This window comes from Mobula birostris, chromosome 3, assembly GCF_030028105.1.
Source record: "Mobula birostris isolate sMobBir1 chromosome 3, sMobBir1.hap1, whole genome shotgun sequence".
Classification (NCBI taxonomy): Eukaryota; Metazoa; Chordata; class Chondrichthyes; order Myliobatiformes; family Myliobatidae; genus Mobula; species Mobula birostris.
Genome location: NC_092372.1, coordinates 35,244,000 through 35,264,885, shown reverse-complemented (window position 1 = coordinate 35,264,885; position 20,886 = coordinate 35,244,000). Strand labels below are relative to the sequence as shown.

Below are 20,886 nucleotides of genomic sequence, written 5' to 3'. Positions count from 1 at the left end.
TGGTTGCCTTTTATTCATCTCTGTACTGAAATCATCACGAGGACATTAGAAGTACAAGAACCTAGTCAGGTGGCAGTGGGTCAGCTTCTCAGGTAAAAAGGATGGATCATAAGTGCCAGATTAGCTGGTGTCAACCAAATCATCAGATTAACTGGTGTCAACCAAATCATCAGATTAACATTTTGATACTGTGTATTAAGTATTGTGTTAATGTTTTTTTTTCTAAAAAAGCTTTAGGAAGTTTAAGCTTAAATAATTTTTTAAATTTTAAGACTTGCTGAATTCATAAAATGGTTTAATATAATTTTCAAAGCAAGTACAAATTACCAAAGTTTTTAGTTTGTAGGTTTGTTATGAATGTTTTTTTTTAAATACCACTAATAAAAATGGAGAGACTGAGTTCTGCAAAAGAAAGAAGCTTGTGTCAAGTGATGCTTTGTCTTAGTTTGGAGAAAATTAGAAGTTGAACTTCTGAACGGATGTTTGATTTTGAGAAAAGTTGGGGTTCATTTGCTCGTTACTATCATTTGAGTTAATTGATAGATTTCCTCCACGATCTAATTGTAAATTTTTGGTATATATTTTTTTCTTGCTGGCGATTTGATGTTTATCTTTAGAAGCTTTTTGTATTACACATGGCTCCGGGGTTGAACACCTAATGGGTTTTTTTTCTCACTTTTCCTTGCTTAGTAGGTTTTCTTTTTCTTGTCACCAAAATTTTTTCAATCTTTAAAACAATTTTTTTTTCTTGAGACATTGTAAGTGTTGCCTACTTCAATGTACTTGTGTTAATTTTGGATAGTAATAAAAAGATTTGAAAAGAAAGAAAACTTAAAAAAAGGAAAGAAGCTTGTGTTTATGCCATTCCTTTTCGTCTCTACCAAAAATACTCTGTAACCAATGATGTGCTTTCGAAATGTAGTGACTGGTGTTTGTAATGTGCTTCAAACAAGATGTACAATGACCACATGAGCTAAAGTTAAAATAAATTGTCAATTTAAACATATATGTATGAATATGGGTCAAAAAAGACAGTGTAACATGGTAACATATATGACTTGTACATAATTACACTGTATTGTTAGCATAATACAGAATCAATCGTTTAACTCAAATTTTCTAACAATTGATTTTTTTTTCCCCCTTAAATTTATTGATTTCGGGTTTAGCAGCTCCGGAATATTGTATCAGACACTTGATCTAAAGCTTTTTCCCATTTTTTTTGTTAGATTATATTTCTTGATGGCTCTGAGAGAATGGCACTAATTTAAAAAGATTCAATTATTGGACAAAGCACTGTAGTAATTCCAGCCTTATTTCTGCTATTTTTTATTGGTTTTAAATTTAACAATTTTCCCTTATCTTGAGTTGCATTAGCACTAGTTAATGCATATGAGTTGGCTTTTTTAATATGCTGTGCAATTTTCATGCATGTTGAGATACATATTTTGGAACTCTTTTCTGCATGTCAGTAAGTTAAGTGCTTGAGAATTCGAGACATGAAGCATTCTGCCCAACTATTTAAGTACTCTGGTTTTAAAATGTTTCAGGTTCATTTGTAGAAAGTGGCTATCACATGCATACTTAGTTACTGCAATTATACAGTTATGTAATGTATTAGTATCTGGTCTTAGTGATGCTGTGCCTGGAATATTGTGTACAAGTCCGATCTTTCTTGAAGAAGGATATACTTCAATGATTCCTGGGATGGGTGAATTGTATGAGGAGAGATCTTGTTGCCAAAGTTTTAAGGAACTCAGTAGTTTAATTGCAGGAATAATATCTCCCTCAACATAGATGTTTTGAATGAAAGAAAACTTTAAACTTCAGTCTGACTGACCCAAGAGCCATAGACGCAAAGTTGAGTATATTGAAGAATGGAAAATAGTGTCCCCATTGTAGTAATGGTGCGAGGAACTGGCGGGTGAACTGAATAAATATTTTGCATCAGTCCTCACTGTGGAAGATGCTAGCTGTATGGTGGAAGTTCCAAGTGTCAGAGGCATGAAGTGTGTGAAGTTATCAAATCTAGAGAGAAGGTCCTTGGGAAACTGAAAGGTCTGAAGTTGGATAAGTCACCTGGATCAGATGGTGTACACTCCAGAGTTCTGAAAGAGGCATTAGTAATGATCTTTCAAGAATCACTGGGATAGTTCTAGAAGACTGGAAAATAGTAAATGTCCCTCCACTCTTCAGGAAGGGAAAGAAGTAGAAGAAAGGAAATTGTAGGCCAGTTAGTCTGACTTCAGTGGCTGGGAAGATGTTGGAGTCGATTATTAAGAATGAGGACTCAGGGTACATGGAGGCACATGATAAAATAGTCTGTAGTAGCATTGTTTCCTCAAGTTAAAATCTTGCCTGACAAATCTGTTGGAATCCTTTTGAAGAAGTAACAAGCAGGATAGACAAAGGAGAATTTGTTGATGTTGTGTACTTGGATTTTCAGAAGGTCTTTGACAAGGTGTCACGCATGAAGCTGCTTAACAAGCTACAAGCCCATGCTGTTACAGGGAATATTCTAGCATGGATAAACCAGTGGTTGATTGGCAGGAGGCAAAGGGTGGAGATAAAGTCAGCCTTTTCTGACTGGCTACCGGAGTCTGTGTTAGGAGAGATCCTTCTTGTTATGTCAATCATTTGGATTATGGAATTAATGGCTTTGTTGCAAAGTTTGCAGACGATGTGAAGATAGGTGGAGGGCCAGAGAGTTGAGGAAATAGGCTACAGAAGGTCTTGGATTAGGAGAATGGACAATGAAGTAGCAGATGGAATACAGTGTCAGGAAGTGTGTAGTCGTGCACTTTGGTAGAAGAAATGAAAGGATTGACTATTTTCTAAAGCGGGAGAAAACAGAAAAGGACTTGGGAGTCCTTGTGCAAAATTCCCTCAAGTTTAATTTGCAGATTCAATCGGTGGTGAGGAAGGCAAATGTGATGTTAGTATTCATTTCAAGAGGACTAGAATATTAAAGCAAGGATGTAATGTTACATCTTTATAAAGCACTGGTGAGGCTTCACTTGGAGTGGTTTTGGGCCCTTTATCTTAGAAAGAATATGTTGAAATTGGAGAGGGTTCAAAGGAGGTTCAGGAAAATGATTCCAGGATTGAATGGCTTGTCATATGAAGAACATTTGATAGCTCTGGGCCTGTATTCACTAGAATTCAGAAGAATTTGAGGGGTGACCTCATTGAAATCTATTGAATGTTGAAAGACCTTGATAAAGTTGATGTGGAAAGGATGTTTCCTATGGTGGGAAAGTCTTAAGTCTGGAGGACACAGCCTCAGAATAGAGGGGTGTCGTTTTAGAATGGAGATGAGTTATTTCTTTAGCCAGAGAGTGATGAATCTGCGGAATTCTTTGCAACAGGCAGCTGTGATTTATGTATATTTAAGGCAGAGGCTGATAGATTCTTGATTGGTTAGGGCATGAAGGGATATGGGGAGAAGGCAGGAGGCTGCGGCTGAGAGGAAAATTGGATCAGCCATGATGAAATGGCAGTGCAGATTCAATTGAGTTAACCACCCAAGGGGAGAAGGGGGTGGATGCTGCCCAATAGCAGAAGAGGCTGAAGTACTCAGACCTGGTAGCTGAGCCTAAAGGAACTGGTTGGAGGACCATCATCTACCCCATGGAGGCTGGATGCCGGAGCTTTGGCGCATCAACAACAGGGTTACTCCGTGATAGGGCAGTAACTGGTGCAAAGCTTGGGAGGTTGGCTGATGAGGCAGAAACGGGCAGCTTTTGGCTGTGGTTGAGGAGGAAAGGCAGAAATTAGGGGGCTGATTAACCCCATTGGAAGCTGCAGGGGGCGGCAGGGTGGTGGAGATGTCCCTGCCACTGCTCCACCACCAGGATATGTGCAAGGTCTATTGGAGCAAAACGTCATTGAGGGGTGGCTCCGGATGTTGACCCTGTAGCTGACTTAGGGGTACTGTTGGAGGTGTGGCAGGTGGGAAACAACATCTTCATGTAATCTCAGTAAGGTGAAAGATAATAACTAGTTCTTATTCTGACAGTGAAGTGGTCTTTTTTGGGGGAAGCATGTGATCTACATATAACTTGCATGCGATGATGTGCCCATGTATCTACCACCCTTGTCCTAGATGGCAAAGTTTTGGGAGGTGCTGTGGACATGCTTTATTGCATTCCTTCATTTCCAACCATGGCTTTTGCTGGTGGTTGAGGAAAAGAATGTGCAGAGTGCTATGGTTCCTTGCATCTCATTGAATTTTATTTTTCCTGGTGTTGGTACGCTTTTTGAAGGCAGAAATTGTACTCAAAATTCAGTGAACAGAGACTGCTGTGAAGATCATTACTTTATACCTCACTGAGAACAGGAGTGGATATGGTATTTCCAAAGGCTTTATTACTGTGCATGAATTTTTTTTTCCAAAAGTGTGAAATGGTAATGTCCAATGTGGTTAATCAGGTCAGACCTAATTTTGCACATTGGAGTTCCGAGAACTGGAAGATACAGCACCTGACTATATATGGGCAGTATATTATGAAACTCAGTATTGCTTGATTACTCAATAAGTTTCATTTTGAAGGTTTATATTTGCACAGCAGCCACTCTCTTCCTTGCAACCCCCCCCCCCAAATGTAGACAGATCAATACAATTTTATGTTTAAGAACAAGATTTGGTGGAACACAACACATCTCAGCAAAGCTTGGGTGGTAGTGAAGAAGCACCCCGTGTTATTAAGGATGTTTAGCTTAAGAAAATATTGATTTCATGGTGACTTTAGTATGGTAACAACTACTTTTTCAAAATATTTATTAGATGAGAACTATTCTGAATTTGGATTTTATTTTAAAAAGGTCACTTTTTATCTCCCCACTTTACCTTCCCTTGAGCTTGCTTCCTCATTAGTTGCCCATAAAGTTACAAATCTGAATCATTTTGAATAAGAAATATAATTGAGAAATGTGGATTGTACTAATATTTTCTGTTTCATGCCCAGTCGTAGACTACTCAGCTACTGTAAACCAGGTAGCAGGATGTGCACAAACCATCTGTGGAATTGTTCTTTATCCCCAGACACCAAGACTTCTCTTAAATGAGATCATGGATGTAAATTCTCTGATGTTCATTTTGTGATTTTTGCTTAAATTTTTTTAAACTTCAGCTTAAGTGTCGTAGGGCATAGGCCTAGAAATTGTAATATCTACTGCTGTTTACTTCAGTAAAATCTAAAAGCTGATATTAATGGAGTAAGTTGAATTAGTGGTTGTATGGGTGAAGTTCAGCCAGGTGCAAAAATAACTATTTCCCGTATTAGTGTGCTTGTTGTTTTCTATGTGCAGGTGTATTGAAGACAGCATCCATCATTAAGGACCTTCATCTAGTATATGCCCTCTTTTTGTTCCTACCTTCAGGGAGAAGATACAGGATCTTGAAGACCCACACTCAACAAATTTGGAGCAGCTCCATTTCCTTCACCATCGGGTTGCCGAATAGCCCATCAACACAACCTTGTTTTTTTTGCACTGTTTATTTTGTGAAGTATAGTAATTTTATATCTTTGCACCGTACTGTTGCCACAGAGCAACAAATTTCACATATCAGTGACAAAAAAATGTGATTGTCAATTTCTATTTTTATTACCCAACCTGTGAACGTATTGATTATTTACCTGTGTTTTTAATATTACAATTATGTTCTCAGTTTGTATTATATGAATTTAAAAACAGAATTGGTGTTTTTAAAAGGGAAGTAATTTCCACAATATGACAAGAATGTTTTTGAAGTTGTAGATTGACTTTCAATAAGGATCGTTAAAAGGGAAGTATGGATGACTTGAATCTCTCCACACTCTCACTCCATCCCTCTGCAAAAAAAAAGTAAGTAAGATCAGTCAGTTTTATTCTTCTCCTTTGCAAGGCTTAGAAATTGTCTCTGTGCAATTAGCTTCTGAGATTTATTTTTCCCTAACCAGAAGACCACAATCTGTATGAATTGGTGATAACATATCCTCCTCGCTGATGATCAACACTGGCGCACCTCAGGGGTGTGTGCTTAGCCCATTGCTCTACTCTCTATATACACACGACTGTGTGGCTAGGTATAGCTCAAATACCATCTATAAATTTGCTGATGAGACAACCGTAAACACGAGGAATTCTGCAGATACTAGAAATTCAAGCAACACACATCAAAGATGCTGGTGAACGCAGCAGGCCAGGCACGCATCTCTAGGAAGAGGTACAGTCGACGTTTTGGGCCGAAGCCCTTCGTCAGGACTAACTGAAGGAAGAGCTAGTAAGAGATTTGAAAGTGGGAGGGGGAGGAGGAGATATAAAATGATAGAAGACAGGAGGGGGAGGGATGGAGCCAAGAGCTGGACAGTTGATTGGCAAAAGGGATATGAGGATCATGGGTCGGGAGGCCCAGGGAGAAGGAAAAGGGGGAGGGGGGGGGAAACCCAGAGGATGGGCAAGGGGTATAGTCAGAGGGACAGAGGGAGAAAAAGGAGAGAGAGAAAGAATGTGTGTATATAAATAAATAACAGATGAGGTACGAGGGGGAGGTGGGGCATTAGCGGAAGTTAGAGAAGTCAATGTTCATGCCATCAGGTTGGAGGCTACCCAGACGGAATATAAGGTGGCTTCACCTTTACAGTCCAGGAGGCCGTGGATAGACATATCAGAATGGGAATGGGATGTGGAATTAAAATGTGTGGCCACTGGGATACAACCGTGTGGATACAACCGCTGTTGGTAGAATCTCAGGTGGTGACGAGAGGGCGTACAGGAGTGAGATATGCCAACTAGTGGAGTGGTGCTGCAGCAACAACCTGGCACTCAATGCCAGTAAGACGAAAGAGCTGATTGTGGACTTCAGGAAGGGTAAGGCGAAGGAACACATACCAATCCTCATAGAGGGATCAGAAGTGGAGAGAGTGAGCTTCAAGTTCCTGGGTGTCAAGGTCTCTGAGGATCTAATCTGGTCCCAACATATCAATGTAGTTATAAAGAAGATAAGACAGCGGCTATAGTTTATTAGGAGTTTGAGGAGATTTGGCGTGTCAAGAAATACACTCAAAAACTTCTATATTTGTATCATGGGGAGCATTCTAACAGGCTGCATCACTGTCTAATATGGGGGTAGGGAGGAGGGGGCTACTGCACAGGACCAAAAGAAGCTGCAGAAGGTTGTAAGTCTAGTCAGCTCCATCCTGGGTACTAGCCTACAAAGTACCCAGGACATCTTTAGGGAGCAGTGTCTCAGAAAGGCAGCGTCCGTTATTAAGGACTCCCAGCACCCAGGGCATGCCCTTTTCTCACTGTTACCATCAGGTAGGAGGTACAGAAGCCTGAAGGCACACACTGAGCAGTTCAGGAACAGCTTCTTCCCCTCTGCCATCCGATTCCCAAATAGACATTGAATCTTTGGAAACTACCTCACTTTTTAAAATATACAGTATTTCTGTTTTTGCATGTTTTTACAATCTATTCAATATACATAAATGATTTACTTGTTAATTGATTATTTTTATTTTTATCTTATTTATTATTTTTTTCTCTACTAGATTATGTATTGCATTGAACTGCTGCTGCGAAGTTAACAAATTTCACGTCACATGCCAGTGATAATAAACCTGATTCTGATGAAGACAGATTTCCTGGCGGTATGTGACTTTGGAGAAAATCCTGCAGGTGGCAGTGTTCTCCAGCCCTGACACCATTTTAGTATTTCTGCAAAGACTAGGGTGGGTGGTGTAGGAAGTAAAGTGCTTGGAAGAACATGGCAAATCAGCCAAGCTCGAGCTCATCTGGCAGCTCAGGTAACACCACTCTAAAGGAAAATAAAACACAGGAGAAAGAGAAGGCTATGTGGCCTCTCCAACCTGCTCCACCATCCATTAAGATCACTGTTGATCCTCGGCAACACTTCCACTTCCCTTAATGATCCTTAATGATCCATTTTTTTCTTGTTTTGGTTTTAAATGGCATCTTATCTGAGACCAGTCAAAAGTGAGGATGTGAAACCTGGGGTCCACTTTATCATGGGGTACAGAATAGCATTCAGCTAAATTCCTCGTGTTTGCAGCTAATAGAGTTTCTGCCTCTCTATTCTAGTGACCCAGGTTTGATTCTGAACTCTAGTGCTACCTGTGGAGAGTTTACACAGTCTCCATGCGATTTTCGTTCCTGATTCTCTAGATTCCTCTTACAAAGCAAAGGTATGTGTTCTCATAGATTAACTAGCTACTGTAAATTACCTTTACTGTGTTGGGGTTGACAGCTTCTAGTTCTTAGGAATGAACATCACCAAAAGCCGGTCCTATCCAACCCCAGACATCAGAACCAAGAAATTTCACCAATGCCTCTACTTTCTCAAAGGGTGAAAGAAATTTGACATACCTCTGTCAACCATCACCAAATTTTATCAATGCACCATAAAGCATCATATCTTGGTTGTATCATAGCTTCGTGATGAAGAGTTTGTGGGGGGGGGGGGTAGTGCTCAAGCTGGTGTTCGATTCCATTCCAGTGTTTGCTGATTAAAGCGATGAGGGAGATTGAAATATTGAGGCGAATGCAGAAGGTGAGTGCTGCCTGATAGGATCGCTCTGCTGCTGGAGAGGGGAGCCGGTGTGGCCTGCTACTGTGGCCGGAGGATGTTACTGAAGTTTTCTGCATTTTGAAAATGGATATGGATTTGGACTTGCGGCTGTGGACTATTTGTAAGTCTTACTGTGTTTTTCACCCATTCTTGGGAGGGAGATTTGGGGATCGATGTTCTTGTGGCATTTTGTGTGGGGGGGAGGGGGGACTGGAGGTCGGGGGTTGATATTCGTGTTGTGTTTTTTGTTGGTTTCTTTGTGTGGGGAGAGGGGGATTTGGAGGCCGATGTTTTTTTTGAGTTTCATATAGGGCAGGGGGTTCGGGGGCCAATGTTTTTCTTGCGTTCGTGCGGGGGGGGTGAGTGGGTTTGGGGTTGATAAATGTGTTGCCTGTTTTTTTGGTTTTGTTGCCATCTGGAGAAGAATCGTTTATAAATGAACCTTCTGAATCTTTCGATAAGACAGCTGCTCTGCACGTGACCACAAGGAACTACAGAGTGTTGTGGACATTGCTCAGCCATCATCTGTATGGAAAAATATGTACCTTGGTATATGTGATAATAACCAATTCCAAAAGGTGGTGTTGGTGAGCTTCCCTTGTTGTGGTGTCTATGTGGTCGGACTATGACAAGCTGTTGTTGATACCGGGAACGTGTTGTTGGAACTTAAAACTCTCTACCCTCTCACCCTCAACATTTTTGATGAATATAGAACCATATGCACCACCCCCTTCCTAAAGTCAGTGACCAACTCTTTCGTTTTGCAAAAGGGCTGCTTTATGTGGAATGATGCATACATAGCACCATGCCTTGTGTGAAAATTACACAGGAGTTTGGTTTTTACACAACATAACACACTACTGATGTACAATATTTTTGGTTTCGAAGATTTTCAAATCAGCTTACTTTTAAATGAACACACATCAAAGTTGCTGGTGAACGCAGCAGGCCAGGCAGCATCTCTAGAAGAGGTACAGTCGATGCTTTTTCAGGAAGGGTCTCGGCCTGAAACGTCAACTGTACCTCTTCCTAGAGATGCTGCCTGGCCTGCTGCGTTCACCGGCAACTTTGATGTGTGTTGCTTGAATTTCCAGCATCTGCAGAATTCCTGTTGTTTACTTTTAAATGATCATGTTTTGTTTTTTGTAGTAAGAAGGATATTAATTCCCAGACTGTTGTGCCCTCTTTCCTCCTCAAATTCCACTCTCACCTACTGAAATGCATAATATGTCCCTGACTTTAGATGGGATGTATATTTCCAAGATGGACTATGAACTAACAGCAATGTGTCACTTCCTCAGTTAAAATTATGACCGTGAAGATATAATGTGTTTGCTTACTTCAATAGCTGGGACTATCAATCTTCCATTGCAGTCAAATGAATCAATTTGTTTCATATCCTCTTTAGACAAGATGAAGTCAAATACCTGTTTTAGAGATACATTTTCTTGTATTCCCATTTAACAAATCACAAGTTCAGCATTATTTCAGTCAACATCTATATACACAGTAACAGTGTACAAATACTGTCATACATAAAATAGGAAATGTTTCACCAACCGTCAAACTAAATAACATAGAAACATAGAGAATAGGCGCAGGAGTAGGCCATTCGGCCCTTTGAGCCTGCACCACCATTTATTATGATCATGGCTGATCATCCAACTCAGAACCCTGCACCAGCCTTCCCTCCATACCCCCTGATCCCCTTAGCCACAAGGGCCATATCTAACTCCCTCTTAAATATAGCCAATGAACTGGCCTCAACTGTTTCCTGTGGCAGAGAATTCCACAGATTCACCACTCTCTCTGTGAAGAAGTTTTTCCTAATCTCAGTTCTAAAAGGCTTCCCCCTTATCCTCAAACTGTGACCCCTCATTCTGGACTTCCCCAACATTGGGAACAATCTTCCTGCATCTAGCCCGTCCAATCCCTTTAGGATTTTATACGTTTCAATCAGATCCCCCCTCAATCTTCTAAATTCCAACGAGTACAAGCCTAGTTCATCCAGTCTTTCTTCATATCAAAGTCCTGCCATCCCAGGAATCAATCTGGTGAACCTTCTTTGTACTCCCTCTATGGCAAGGATGTCTTTCCTCAGATTAGGGGACCAAAACTGCACACAATACTCCAGGTGTGGTCTCACCAAGGCCTTGTACAACTGCAGTAGTACCTCTCTGCTCCTGTACTCGAATCCTCTCGCTATAAATGCCAGCATACCATTCGCCTTTTTCACCGCCTGCTGTACCTGCATGCCCACTTTCAATGACTGGTGTATAATGACACCCAGGTCTCATTGCACCTCCCCTTTTCCTAATTGGCCACCATTCAGATAATAATCTGTTTTCCTATTTTTGCCACCAAAGTGGATAACTTCACATTTATCCACATTAAATTGCATCTGCCATGAATTTGCCCACTCACCCAACCTATCCAAGTCACCCTGCATCCTCTTAGCATCCTCCCCACAGCTAACACTGCCGCCCAGCTTCGTGTCATCCGCAAACTTGGAGATGCTGCATTTAATTCCCTCATCCAAGTCATCAATATATATTGTAAACAACTGGGGTCCCAGCACTGAGCCTTGCGGTACCCCACTAGTCACTGCCTGCCATTCTGAAAAGGTCCCGTTTATTCCCACTCTTTGCTTCCTGTCTGCTAACCAATTCTCTAACCACATCAATACCTTACCCCCAATACCGTGTGCTTTAAGTTTGCACACTAATCTCCTGTGTGGGACCTTGTCAAAAGCCTTTTGAAAATCCAAATATACCACATCCACTGGTTCTCCCCTATCCACCCTACTAGTCACATCCTCAAAAAATTCTATGAGATTCGTCAGACATGATTTTCCTTTCACAAATCCATGCTGACTTTGTCCGATGATTTCACTGCTTTCCAAATGTGCTGTTATCACATCTTTGATAACTGACTCCAGCAGTTTCCCCACCACCGACATTAGGCTAACCGGTCTATAATTCCCCGGTTTCTCTCTCCCTCCTTTTTTAAAAAGTGGGGTTACATTAGCCACCCTCCAATCCTCAGGAACTAGTCCAGAATCTAATGAGTTTTGAAAAATTATCACTAATGCATCCACTATTTCTTGGGCTACTTCCTTAAGCACTCTGGGATGCAGACCATCTGGCCCTGGGGATTTATCTGCCTTTAATCCCTTCAATTTACCTAACACCACTTCCCTACTAACATGTATTTCGCTCAGTTCCTCCATCTCACTGGACCCTCTGTCCCCTACTATTTCTGGAAGATTAATTACTAAAATATATGTAACCATTTCAAAGAGGATCAATGTATCCAGTTTGAAAAATTTACACCATCTGGTCGATCTCGGGTTGAATTTTGATGCACAGAAACAATAATGACCTCCACATCTGCTTATTGTTGTTTCAACAAAATCTTGTCTCATCTTAACTAAAACCAGCAAATATTCACATGGCTGGCTTCAAGTTATTTTCACTCTTACTTCTAGCTCCAATTCTTCATCATCATAGTGGGTAAAGAAATGATATGAAGTCAGGGCGCTTACAAACAACCTCAAACATGGACTACCATTCTTGAGCATTTTACATAGATATTTTATCTGTATATTTATAGACTTTGCTATTTTCCCACTTTCTAACTATTATTTTGACACTTTGGTTTTGTAAAAAATTTGATTAAATTTGATCTGTTGTTTTCTCTAGCTAAATTTCGAGAAGGAGGTAATCACCATCTTTGCCTCTTACTTTGCAACCAGTTCATCCTTCCCCATTTACTGCCTCTGCCTAACCAAACTAGTTCCATCCAGACATACTGCCAACACAGGTGATGGGATGAAGGGAGGTGAATTTCCAGGAGAAAGGGATTCATAATTCTGGAAGGAGAAAATAAGGCTAAAGAGAATGAAGCTACAAAGAAACTTCTGCATGTAGATGAAAGTTTGGTGGACTAACAGAAAAGTAATAAAGTGTGGGTGGAAGTTACAGTAGAAAATAAGATATAGGAACAGCAATGTTTCATATGTACAATAGTTTGGTTAGGCTGAGGCAGTAAATGGGGAAGGATGAACTGGTTGCAAAGTAAGAGGCAAAGATGGTGATTACCTCAAGATTCAGCTAGGGAAAACTACAGCTTCAATGCAAGAGCAAGTCATATAAGACTGAATTTCAAATAAGCATCGTCCGTGCGGTCAGTAGATTTGAAAGAGGGGTCTTCTTGGATGCTAGTAGCATACCATTGGAAGAAAATCCCCTGTAAGCAGATGACAGCTCATGTGAGCACCATGTAGATAGGAAAAAGATAACATCCAGAGCTCTCCAAAAAACTGCTCTATGTTGAGCTGGTGCAGGACTTGGGAGGAAAGGAGCCATTGTTGAATATGTTCTGATTATCGTCAAGTTGTTCAGAGTGAACTAAACTGAAGAAATGCCTTTAATTGGATAACAGAGGAAAGGTTATGGAGGATGACAATTTGGTCAACTATGTCAAGGAAACGATGATGATGATTTTAAAGAACAATACCTTGCTTATGATTGACTTGTTATTACATAATTTGGGAAGATAGAGATCAATAGAAGTGGATCAATTATTCAAGTTGTTTCCAAAAACAGTGTCAAAATAATAGTCAAAAAGTGGAAAAATAGTAAAGTCTATAAATAGACAGATAAAATTTCTAAATGCACCAAAAATTCCAAGGGTAGTGAATACTTTTTATAGGCACTGTATTTGCATCAGTGAGCATGTGTACAGGTGTATCTAACAAAGTGCACAGAGTCTATATTTCTTATTGTAACTTAGAGAAATTTTTATGTATGGCACACCTGCTGCAAAATAAGAAATTTCAAAATATTCGTCATTCATAATAAACCTGTTTCTGATTCTGGAGAACATTGTGACTGGTTTGTTATGGTCTGGTAACACCCAGGATCAGAAGAGGCTGCAGAAGGTTGTATACTCAGCTAGCTCCATTACAGGTACAACCCCCCCCCCCCCCACTGAGGATATCTTCTAAAGCAGAGGTTACCAGCTTGGAGTCCATGGTACATGGCATTAAAAAGGTTGGTAACCTCTGAAGTTGTCAGTAGCCATCATTTAAGGACCTTCACCATCTGGGGTCTGCTCTCTCTTCATCATCAGGGAGGAGGTATAGGGAACTGAAGACCCACACTCCGCTTAGGAACAGTTTCTTCTCCATCAGATTCCTGATTGGTCCATGAATACTACTTAATTCTTTCTTTGCAGAATTTCAGTGAGTTTGTACCGCTCCCGCACAATGACAAGTTTCACAATCAGTGGTAATAACCTGATTCTGATCTGTGTGTTTATACTGCTCTATCACCAAGTTCAGAAATAGCCTAACATCTCCACAACTGTCATAGTTTGGAAAAATTATGATACTGATAAGATAACTTGCATTTCTGTATCATTTCTATTTAAATAAAAATCAAGTGTTACCTCAATATTTTCTTTAATCCTTGATGGTGTGGCACTCTTAGGAATGCACACTATTCCTCTTTGTAATTGCCATCTAGGGATAAAAAAAAATTAGTGTTCCGAATGATACTAATTACACTGTCAGCATTAGCAGACTTGTAAGGACCTATTAAAATGGGATTGTTATGAAGCTAGCAAATAAAAACTGGGTCTGTCAGCACAATAATGATTTCATATTTGGGCCCCTTCTATACAATACAATGATTTCATATCTATGACCCTTCAGAATTTTTTTACCTTTAAGTATAATAGTCAAAAAGTTCATATTTCAACTAGTCCTTGTATCAAATTCAAAGAATGCTTGCTCTACAGTACATATTTTACTTTCTCCAACTGAATGACGGGTGTAAAAAGAACAAATTTAAAAGGGGATGTGCTGTTATAACTAAAAGTATTGTTAAATTATGCCTGTCTTAATTATCTACAATATGCTCTATGATCCGTCAAAAATGGTCACCAGCATCAAAACAAATTTGTAAAATGATGAAAAAGTGTGGAGTCATATATAAAATATTTTTGGCAGAATGAGGATTTGATTCAATTGTTTTAATTAATTTAAATGTTCTTTGCAGAATCTTCTGGGGTTATAGACAGCAACATTAAACCATGAAGGCTGATGGAAAAATAATAGTGAAATGATTCTTCTCAGAAAGTTACAGAATGGAAACAGGCCTTTCAGCTCAATTGATCCATGTCGAATAGGACACCCCATTCAAGATGATCCCTTTTGCCAGTATTTAACCCAAAACCTTCTAAACCTTTCCAAACAATGTACCTTTACAACTGTCTTTTAAAACTTGTTATTGTACTGCCTCAACCACTTCCACTAGTAGTCGATTCCACATAGATACCACACTTCTTATAAAATTAAGTTGCCCTCAAGTTCCTCCTGTATCTTTTCTCTCCAGCCTTAAGCCTACACCCTCCATTTCTTCAGTCCCCAACCCTAGAGAACGACTGAGTGCATCCAGCTTATCTCAGCCCCTTGTGATTTTGTATACCACTATCAGATCACTTCTCAGTCTCCTACTCTATGTGGAATCAAGTCCTGGCCTGTCCAACCTTTCCTTATAATTCAGTCTTTCAAGTCCTGGCAGCATCCTTGTAAGTCTTTTCTGCACATCTTCCAATTTAATAACATTTTTCCCACAGCAGGGCAACCAAAGCTGAACCTAATACTCCAAGTATGGCCTTAGCAGCAAACTACAACCGCATCATGACCTCCTAGCTTTGTACTCAGTGCCCTGACTGTGAAGGTTGGCGCGCCAAAAGCTTTCTTTACCACCTTGTCTACCTATAATCAAATATAATTCTCTACTTATTTCAATCCACCTCAAACCTGTTTCCAAAACGAGCATTATCCAGCACTTCTTGAAGGACATTCAGTAAAGCATTACATGCTGTAGTTTTAATCTATTCTATATATCCTCTATTCTGAAATTAAAAGAAATATTCCTCTGTGGTATTAGGTCACTGCATTACCCAAGCAACAAAAATCAAAGGGGAAATCATATCCAATCATATCCTTTCTGGCAGGGAATATTGTTGATACCACATGAAGCCTATTATGTTTGCTTGGGCACAGAATGCAGCTATGGAATATAGTTATAGTATTTTAAAATCTACCACGTTCACAAAAATTCCTCCTCTGGCAGAAGCGGAGTTCCTTTATAAATGAGCTTCTTTGACAGTTAGTACAAAAATCCAGCATATGAATGGAGTTACACAGAAAATATGTTCACTCAGTGATCAGCTGAACAGTGATGCTGAAGACTATTAATTTTAAAATGCGCTTGGCCTCTTCTGCCCTGCTGCTTAACAGACATAGTGTATAGAATTTGAATTCATTGTTAGTTTTCTTCAAGTAGTTAGCACTGGCATTAAAATAATAGTGCTTGATTTGAGGGCTGCAAAGTTCTTGTGCAATTATGCACCTCTGAGCAATACATTCAACAGTCTGAGAGCTGCCTATTACAAGTATTGAGAATGGTGATTTCCGAGAAGAGCCTCACCAGTTATTGCGTGATACTTAGTGCTAACTACTTTTAACTCCTGAATCTGGATGATGAAAATTCAAAGTCCTGGGCTACTGTAAGTAGATATTTCTACAAATTGAAAAACTGACCACAATCAAAATCTGGTAAAAGTCTTAGATGTTGAGTCAAAACATTCAAATAATTCTCAGTAAAGAAATTAAAATAATTCTGAAGACTTTCCAACTAATTATTAGACTCCTTGACATGAAGCATTTGAAGACATCATTCAATCACTATAGCCATTCAATTCTATGGATAAAATCTTACCCTTCAGTAGATCTGAATTCCAGCATCTGGCTCAGGATTTATCAGTATTTTGGAACAAACATCACACAGAAAATGAGAGCCATCTTGGCTTTTTTAAGGAGTATTTAATTGGTCCCAGGCAAGTCGATCAGTTACTTTACTAGTTGTCATTTTTATAGTTTGTCCTGTTGCACAGGACAGTAAAGGAATGTTTGAACTTCACTGTGTACCTATTAATTCAATGAATTATAAGTAATTGAATTACAAAATTAATTATCAAAATAATATTTCTCTCTCCTTGAAGAAGCTATGAAGAAAGAAATAAATGCATTTTGTCAGTGAAATTTAATTGTCTTTAATGCTACTTCACCGTATAATAACTTGTGCTGGAGATTTTCCATATTTCTTCGCTATTTCCAGTATTCTTTGATCTTCCAACAGTTTTGGCTCACCAGGTTTGGCCCAGGGACGGTCAGCTGATCCAAGAGGACTGTATGCTGTAACTATGATTTTTCGTTTTGTGCAGTGATCTACAAGCCTATTTTGGATAAGATAAGGGTGACATTCTATCTGCAAGAGAAAACAGGCAGATGTTTAGTCCACAATGAGGGAAGCAAGCATTCAACATCATTTGAGGCCACCTCGATTTTTATCCTGAAGTGCAATTCCAAGTTTAGAGTGTTTAGGGTGCTAACTGAATCAAAATTTCACTAGGATTTTGAAATTCTGCTAATCAAAACATCTCCAGTGAGTGAAATATTGACAACTTGAACCAAAGAATATATGATTATTAGTTTGCATTTAACATTTTTCAAAGCTTTCAAGTTTTTTTTTAACTTGTTGGGAGGTACTGGAGTTCAGATGCAATTAGATTCTTCCCAATGACAATGAAAAGGCAATTGGTTGGTATCAAGTTCTACTTACCTATTCATGGTGCTTGAGTGGTGTTATTAATTTTAAAAATCATGACACAAATTAATTTCCAATTAATAACATTTAGAACAACTACTTATCTAGTTTTTAAATACTTTCCTCTCCAATGAGCGAATTAAAAAAAAATATACTCTGGCATTCAAATAGGATACAGAGTGGTTGTTATTGTTATGGAATAGAAACCACAGAAACCATAGAAAAACTACAGCACAGAAACAGGCCTTTTGGCCCTTCTTGGCTGTACCGAACCATTTTCTGCCTAGTCCCATCTGTCTGAAGAACAGAATGTTTTATCTCTGTAAGAAAGTTTATGATTCTGAACATGCCTGAAATTATTTTAAAAAAACCTATTACTTACCTTGTGATCAGCATCAAATTTGTTTAATTAATCACCATGTAAGGATCAAACTGTCACAGTTTACAAGTGCTATGAGAAAGGACTGTACATCTCCTTTACTACTTCAGCTGTACTAAAGAGCCAGGGAATCAAAGTCTTGAATAAAACTGTGGGGATTATGATGTTAAGTTATTCTGTAGCATTCAATACACTGCCGGCGGTGATCTCCCTTTCTGCTGCCTTCCTAGCAGGATTCTGGAGTATCATCTGCAACAGTCACTTGCTGAGCTGGAAAAGGCTCAGTAATGCTAGTGCTACTTAGAGCTGAGCAGTAATGCTTAAGTCATGCCTGTGACTCAAACTGTGCTTGACATCATCATTCGGAATTGTCTTGCAGCAAATGAAGTCTACAGTTCATGATTCATAGGACAGTTCATGATTCTCCAGTTCTGGTGGAAGATGTAGCGAAGTAGAGTGGCCATTTTATTAGGTACTTGTACACCTGCTCATTGATGCAAATATCTAATCAGCCAATCATGTGACAGCAACTCAATGAACAAAAGCATGCAAACATGGTCAAGAGCTTCTGTCGTTGTTCAGACTAAACATCAGAAACGATGAAAAATGTGATCTAAGTAACTTTGACCGTGGAATTATTGTTAGTGCCAAATGGGGTGGTTTGAGTATTTCAGAAACTGCTGATCTCCTGGATTTTCACGCACAGCAGTCTCTGGAGTTTACAAAGTTCAGGCTTGCTAAGTTTCTTCTTCCTTATTCTTCATTCCTTGCCTGTTAGGGCAAAGTTAGAGCACTGAGAGTGACTCCAGGGGCAGTGTTAAGTCCTTTGAGTAAGATGTGGGAATTCTGTGAGACCTTCAGCCTTTCAGATAACCACATCTGCACCAGGTGCACCGAGCTGCAGCTCCTCAGAGATCATGTTAAGGAACTGGAACTGCAGCTCGATGACCTTCATCTCAGACGGGAGACTGAGAAATTGAGGTGGTCACCCTGAGGTTGCAGGAGGCAGCTAACTAGGAAGGGAAATGGGCAGCTAGCACAGAGTAGGCCTCTGGCCATACCGCTTAGTGATGGGTATGCTGGATATCGTTGAGGGGGATGACCTGTCAAAGGGAGCTACAGCAACCAGGTCTCTGGCACAGAGTCTAGCGCTGTGGCTCAGACGAGAAGAGAGGTGAAGAGAACTGCAGTCGTGATAGGCGATTCCATAGTTAGAGCTGAGATTCTGTAGATGTGATAGACACATCTCTCAGGTGCCAGGGTTGGGGATGTCTCAGATCTGGCCCACGGCTTTCTAAAGGGGGAGGGTGAGAGGCCAGAAGTCTTGGTATGTATTGGCACCAATGACATGGGTAGGAAACATGAAGAGGCCCTCAAGAGAGATTTGTGTGAGCTAGGTAGAAAGTAGTAATACCTGGATTGCCTCTTGTGCTACACACCAGTGAGGGTAAGAATAGGGTGACTTGGGAGATAACTGTGTGGCTGAGGAACTGGTGCAGGGGTCAGGGATTCAGATTTCTGGATCACTGGGATCTCTTCTGGGAAGCTATGACCTGCACAAAAAGGACGGGTCACACCTGAACCTGAGGGAGGCCAATGTCCTTATGTGTTTGGGAGGGTTTAAATTTATTTGGCAGGGGTGTAGGGACTGGAATGATAGGGCTGAGGATGGGGCAGTTGGTTTGCAAACAAAGGCAGTGTGCAGCAAGGCTGCTAGCAAGGACAGGCCGAGGATAGGGCTAAACTGCAGTTAATGGAATGAGCTGTAATGTAAAAGGGGACAAAAATCAAAAAGGGTGATGAATACAGGACTAAAGGAGTTATATTTGAATCCACGCATTATACAGAATAAAGTAGATGAACTTGTAGCATGGATACGGATTGGCAGGTGTGGTGTTATGGGCATCACTGAGCCATGGCTGAAAGAAGATTATAACTGGGAGCTTAACTTCCAAGGATACAGATTGTATTGAAAGGACAGGCAGGCAGAGGGGTGGGGTGGCTGTGTTGAAAAGTCAAGTCAAATCAAATCCTTAGACATAGGTGACATAAAATCAGAAAGTGTAGAATCCCTGTGGCTAAGAAATTGCAAGATAAAAAGACCCTGATTGGAGTTATTTTACTCCAGAAAGTACCAAAGATGTGGTCTACATATTACTTCAGTAGATAGTGAAGGCATGTCAAAAGGGCAGTGTTATCATGATCATGGGGGATTTCAAATTGCAGATAGATTGGGAAAATCAAGCTGGTGCTGGATTCCAAGAGGGGACATTTGTGGAATGCCTGAGATACCAGGGGATCGGGTATTCTGTATTGAGAGTTGTGCAATGAACTGGAATTGATTCGAGCTCAAGGTAAAGGAACCTTTAAGGGTGCAGTCATCATAATATGATAGAATTCACCCTGCAATTTACTACACAGCTAAAAATCAAGTGTAGTAGTATTACAGTGGAGAAAGGGAATTAGGGGCATGAGTAAGGAAAAGAGAGAGACCAAAGCTGATTGGAAGGAGACACCAGCAAGGATGATGGTACAGCAGCAATGTTGTGCATTCAGAGATGCTGGTATAACGTGTGGTTATCTGAGCTACTGTCACCTTCCTGTCAGCTTTAACCAGTATGGCTATTCTCCTCTAATGTTCCACTAATTTTTGCTCTATTGTATGCCCTCTCTTTGGCTTTTATGTTGATTTTGACATACCTTGTCAGCCATGGTTGCATCCTCCTACCTTTAGAGTACTACTACTTTGGGATGTATCTCACCGGCACCTTCTGAATTGTTCCCAGAAACTCCAGACATTGCTGCTCTGCCATCATGCAAGTGCCCATCCGCTATGGGCTTTAGTAGCAGAAGACCGTGAAAGTACACCCAGTAGCCACTTCATTAAGTACAGGAGGTGCCTAACAAAGTGCTTACCGACTGCAGATGTAGAGATGGGAAATGGGAAGGTAGGCAGTTGCAGGCTGCCAGGTGATAAAGCACTATCAAAAGGGGTAGCCCAAAATATGTGGATGCGCCTTCAACTGTGCAGCCTAGCAGTTGCACCATTTCTCAATTCCCCACCTCATTCATCTGCACTCACACCAAAAGTGGGCACGTTTTGCTTATCCCTCACACAGTGCAGTCCACCTTTAAGTCTGTATACATGAGTAGCTGTCAACCATAAAAGCCATGTCAGATTGTGCACATCTTTCAGAAGGCAGTCCACCAATGGAAGTGGCAGGAAATGTTCTAACTCCCTGAAGGAAGCAGTA

At 40.3% G+C, this 20,886-nt stretch overlaps 1 protein-coding gene across 8 annotated transcripts in view; it reads right to left on the bottom strand.

The window, feature by feature from the left end:
- Positions 1-5,249: 5,249 nt before the first annotated feature.
- akr1a1a (aldo-keto reductase family 1, member A1a (aldehyde reductase)) overlaps positions 5,250-20,886 on the bottom strand; it is a 96,470-nt gene continuing 80,833 nt past the window's right edge. For 6 of the 8 annotated variants that reach the window (XM_072252460.1, XM_072252461.1, XM_072252462.1 and 3 more), the window contains 4 exons: positions 16,715-16,914; positions 14,024-14,096; positions 9,913-9,999; positions 5,250-5,834 (listed from right to left, as the gene is read on the bottom strand). In XM_072252460.1, the coding sequence (XP_072108561.1) occupies positions 5,769-5,834; positions 9,913-9,999; positions 14,024-14,096; positions 16,715-16,914 (426 nt within the window). In that variant the 3' untranslated portion in view covers positions 5,250-5,768. The remainder of the gene's footprint in view (positions 5,835-9,912; positions 10,000-14,023; positions 14,097-16,714; positions 16,915-20,886) is intronic. The other 2 variants (XM_072252456.1, XM_072252464.1) reach the window with 2 other exon arrangements.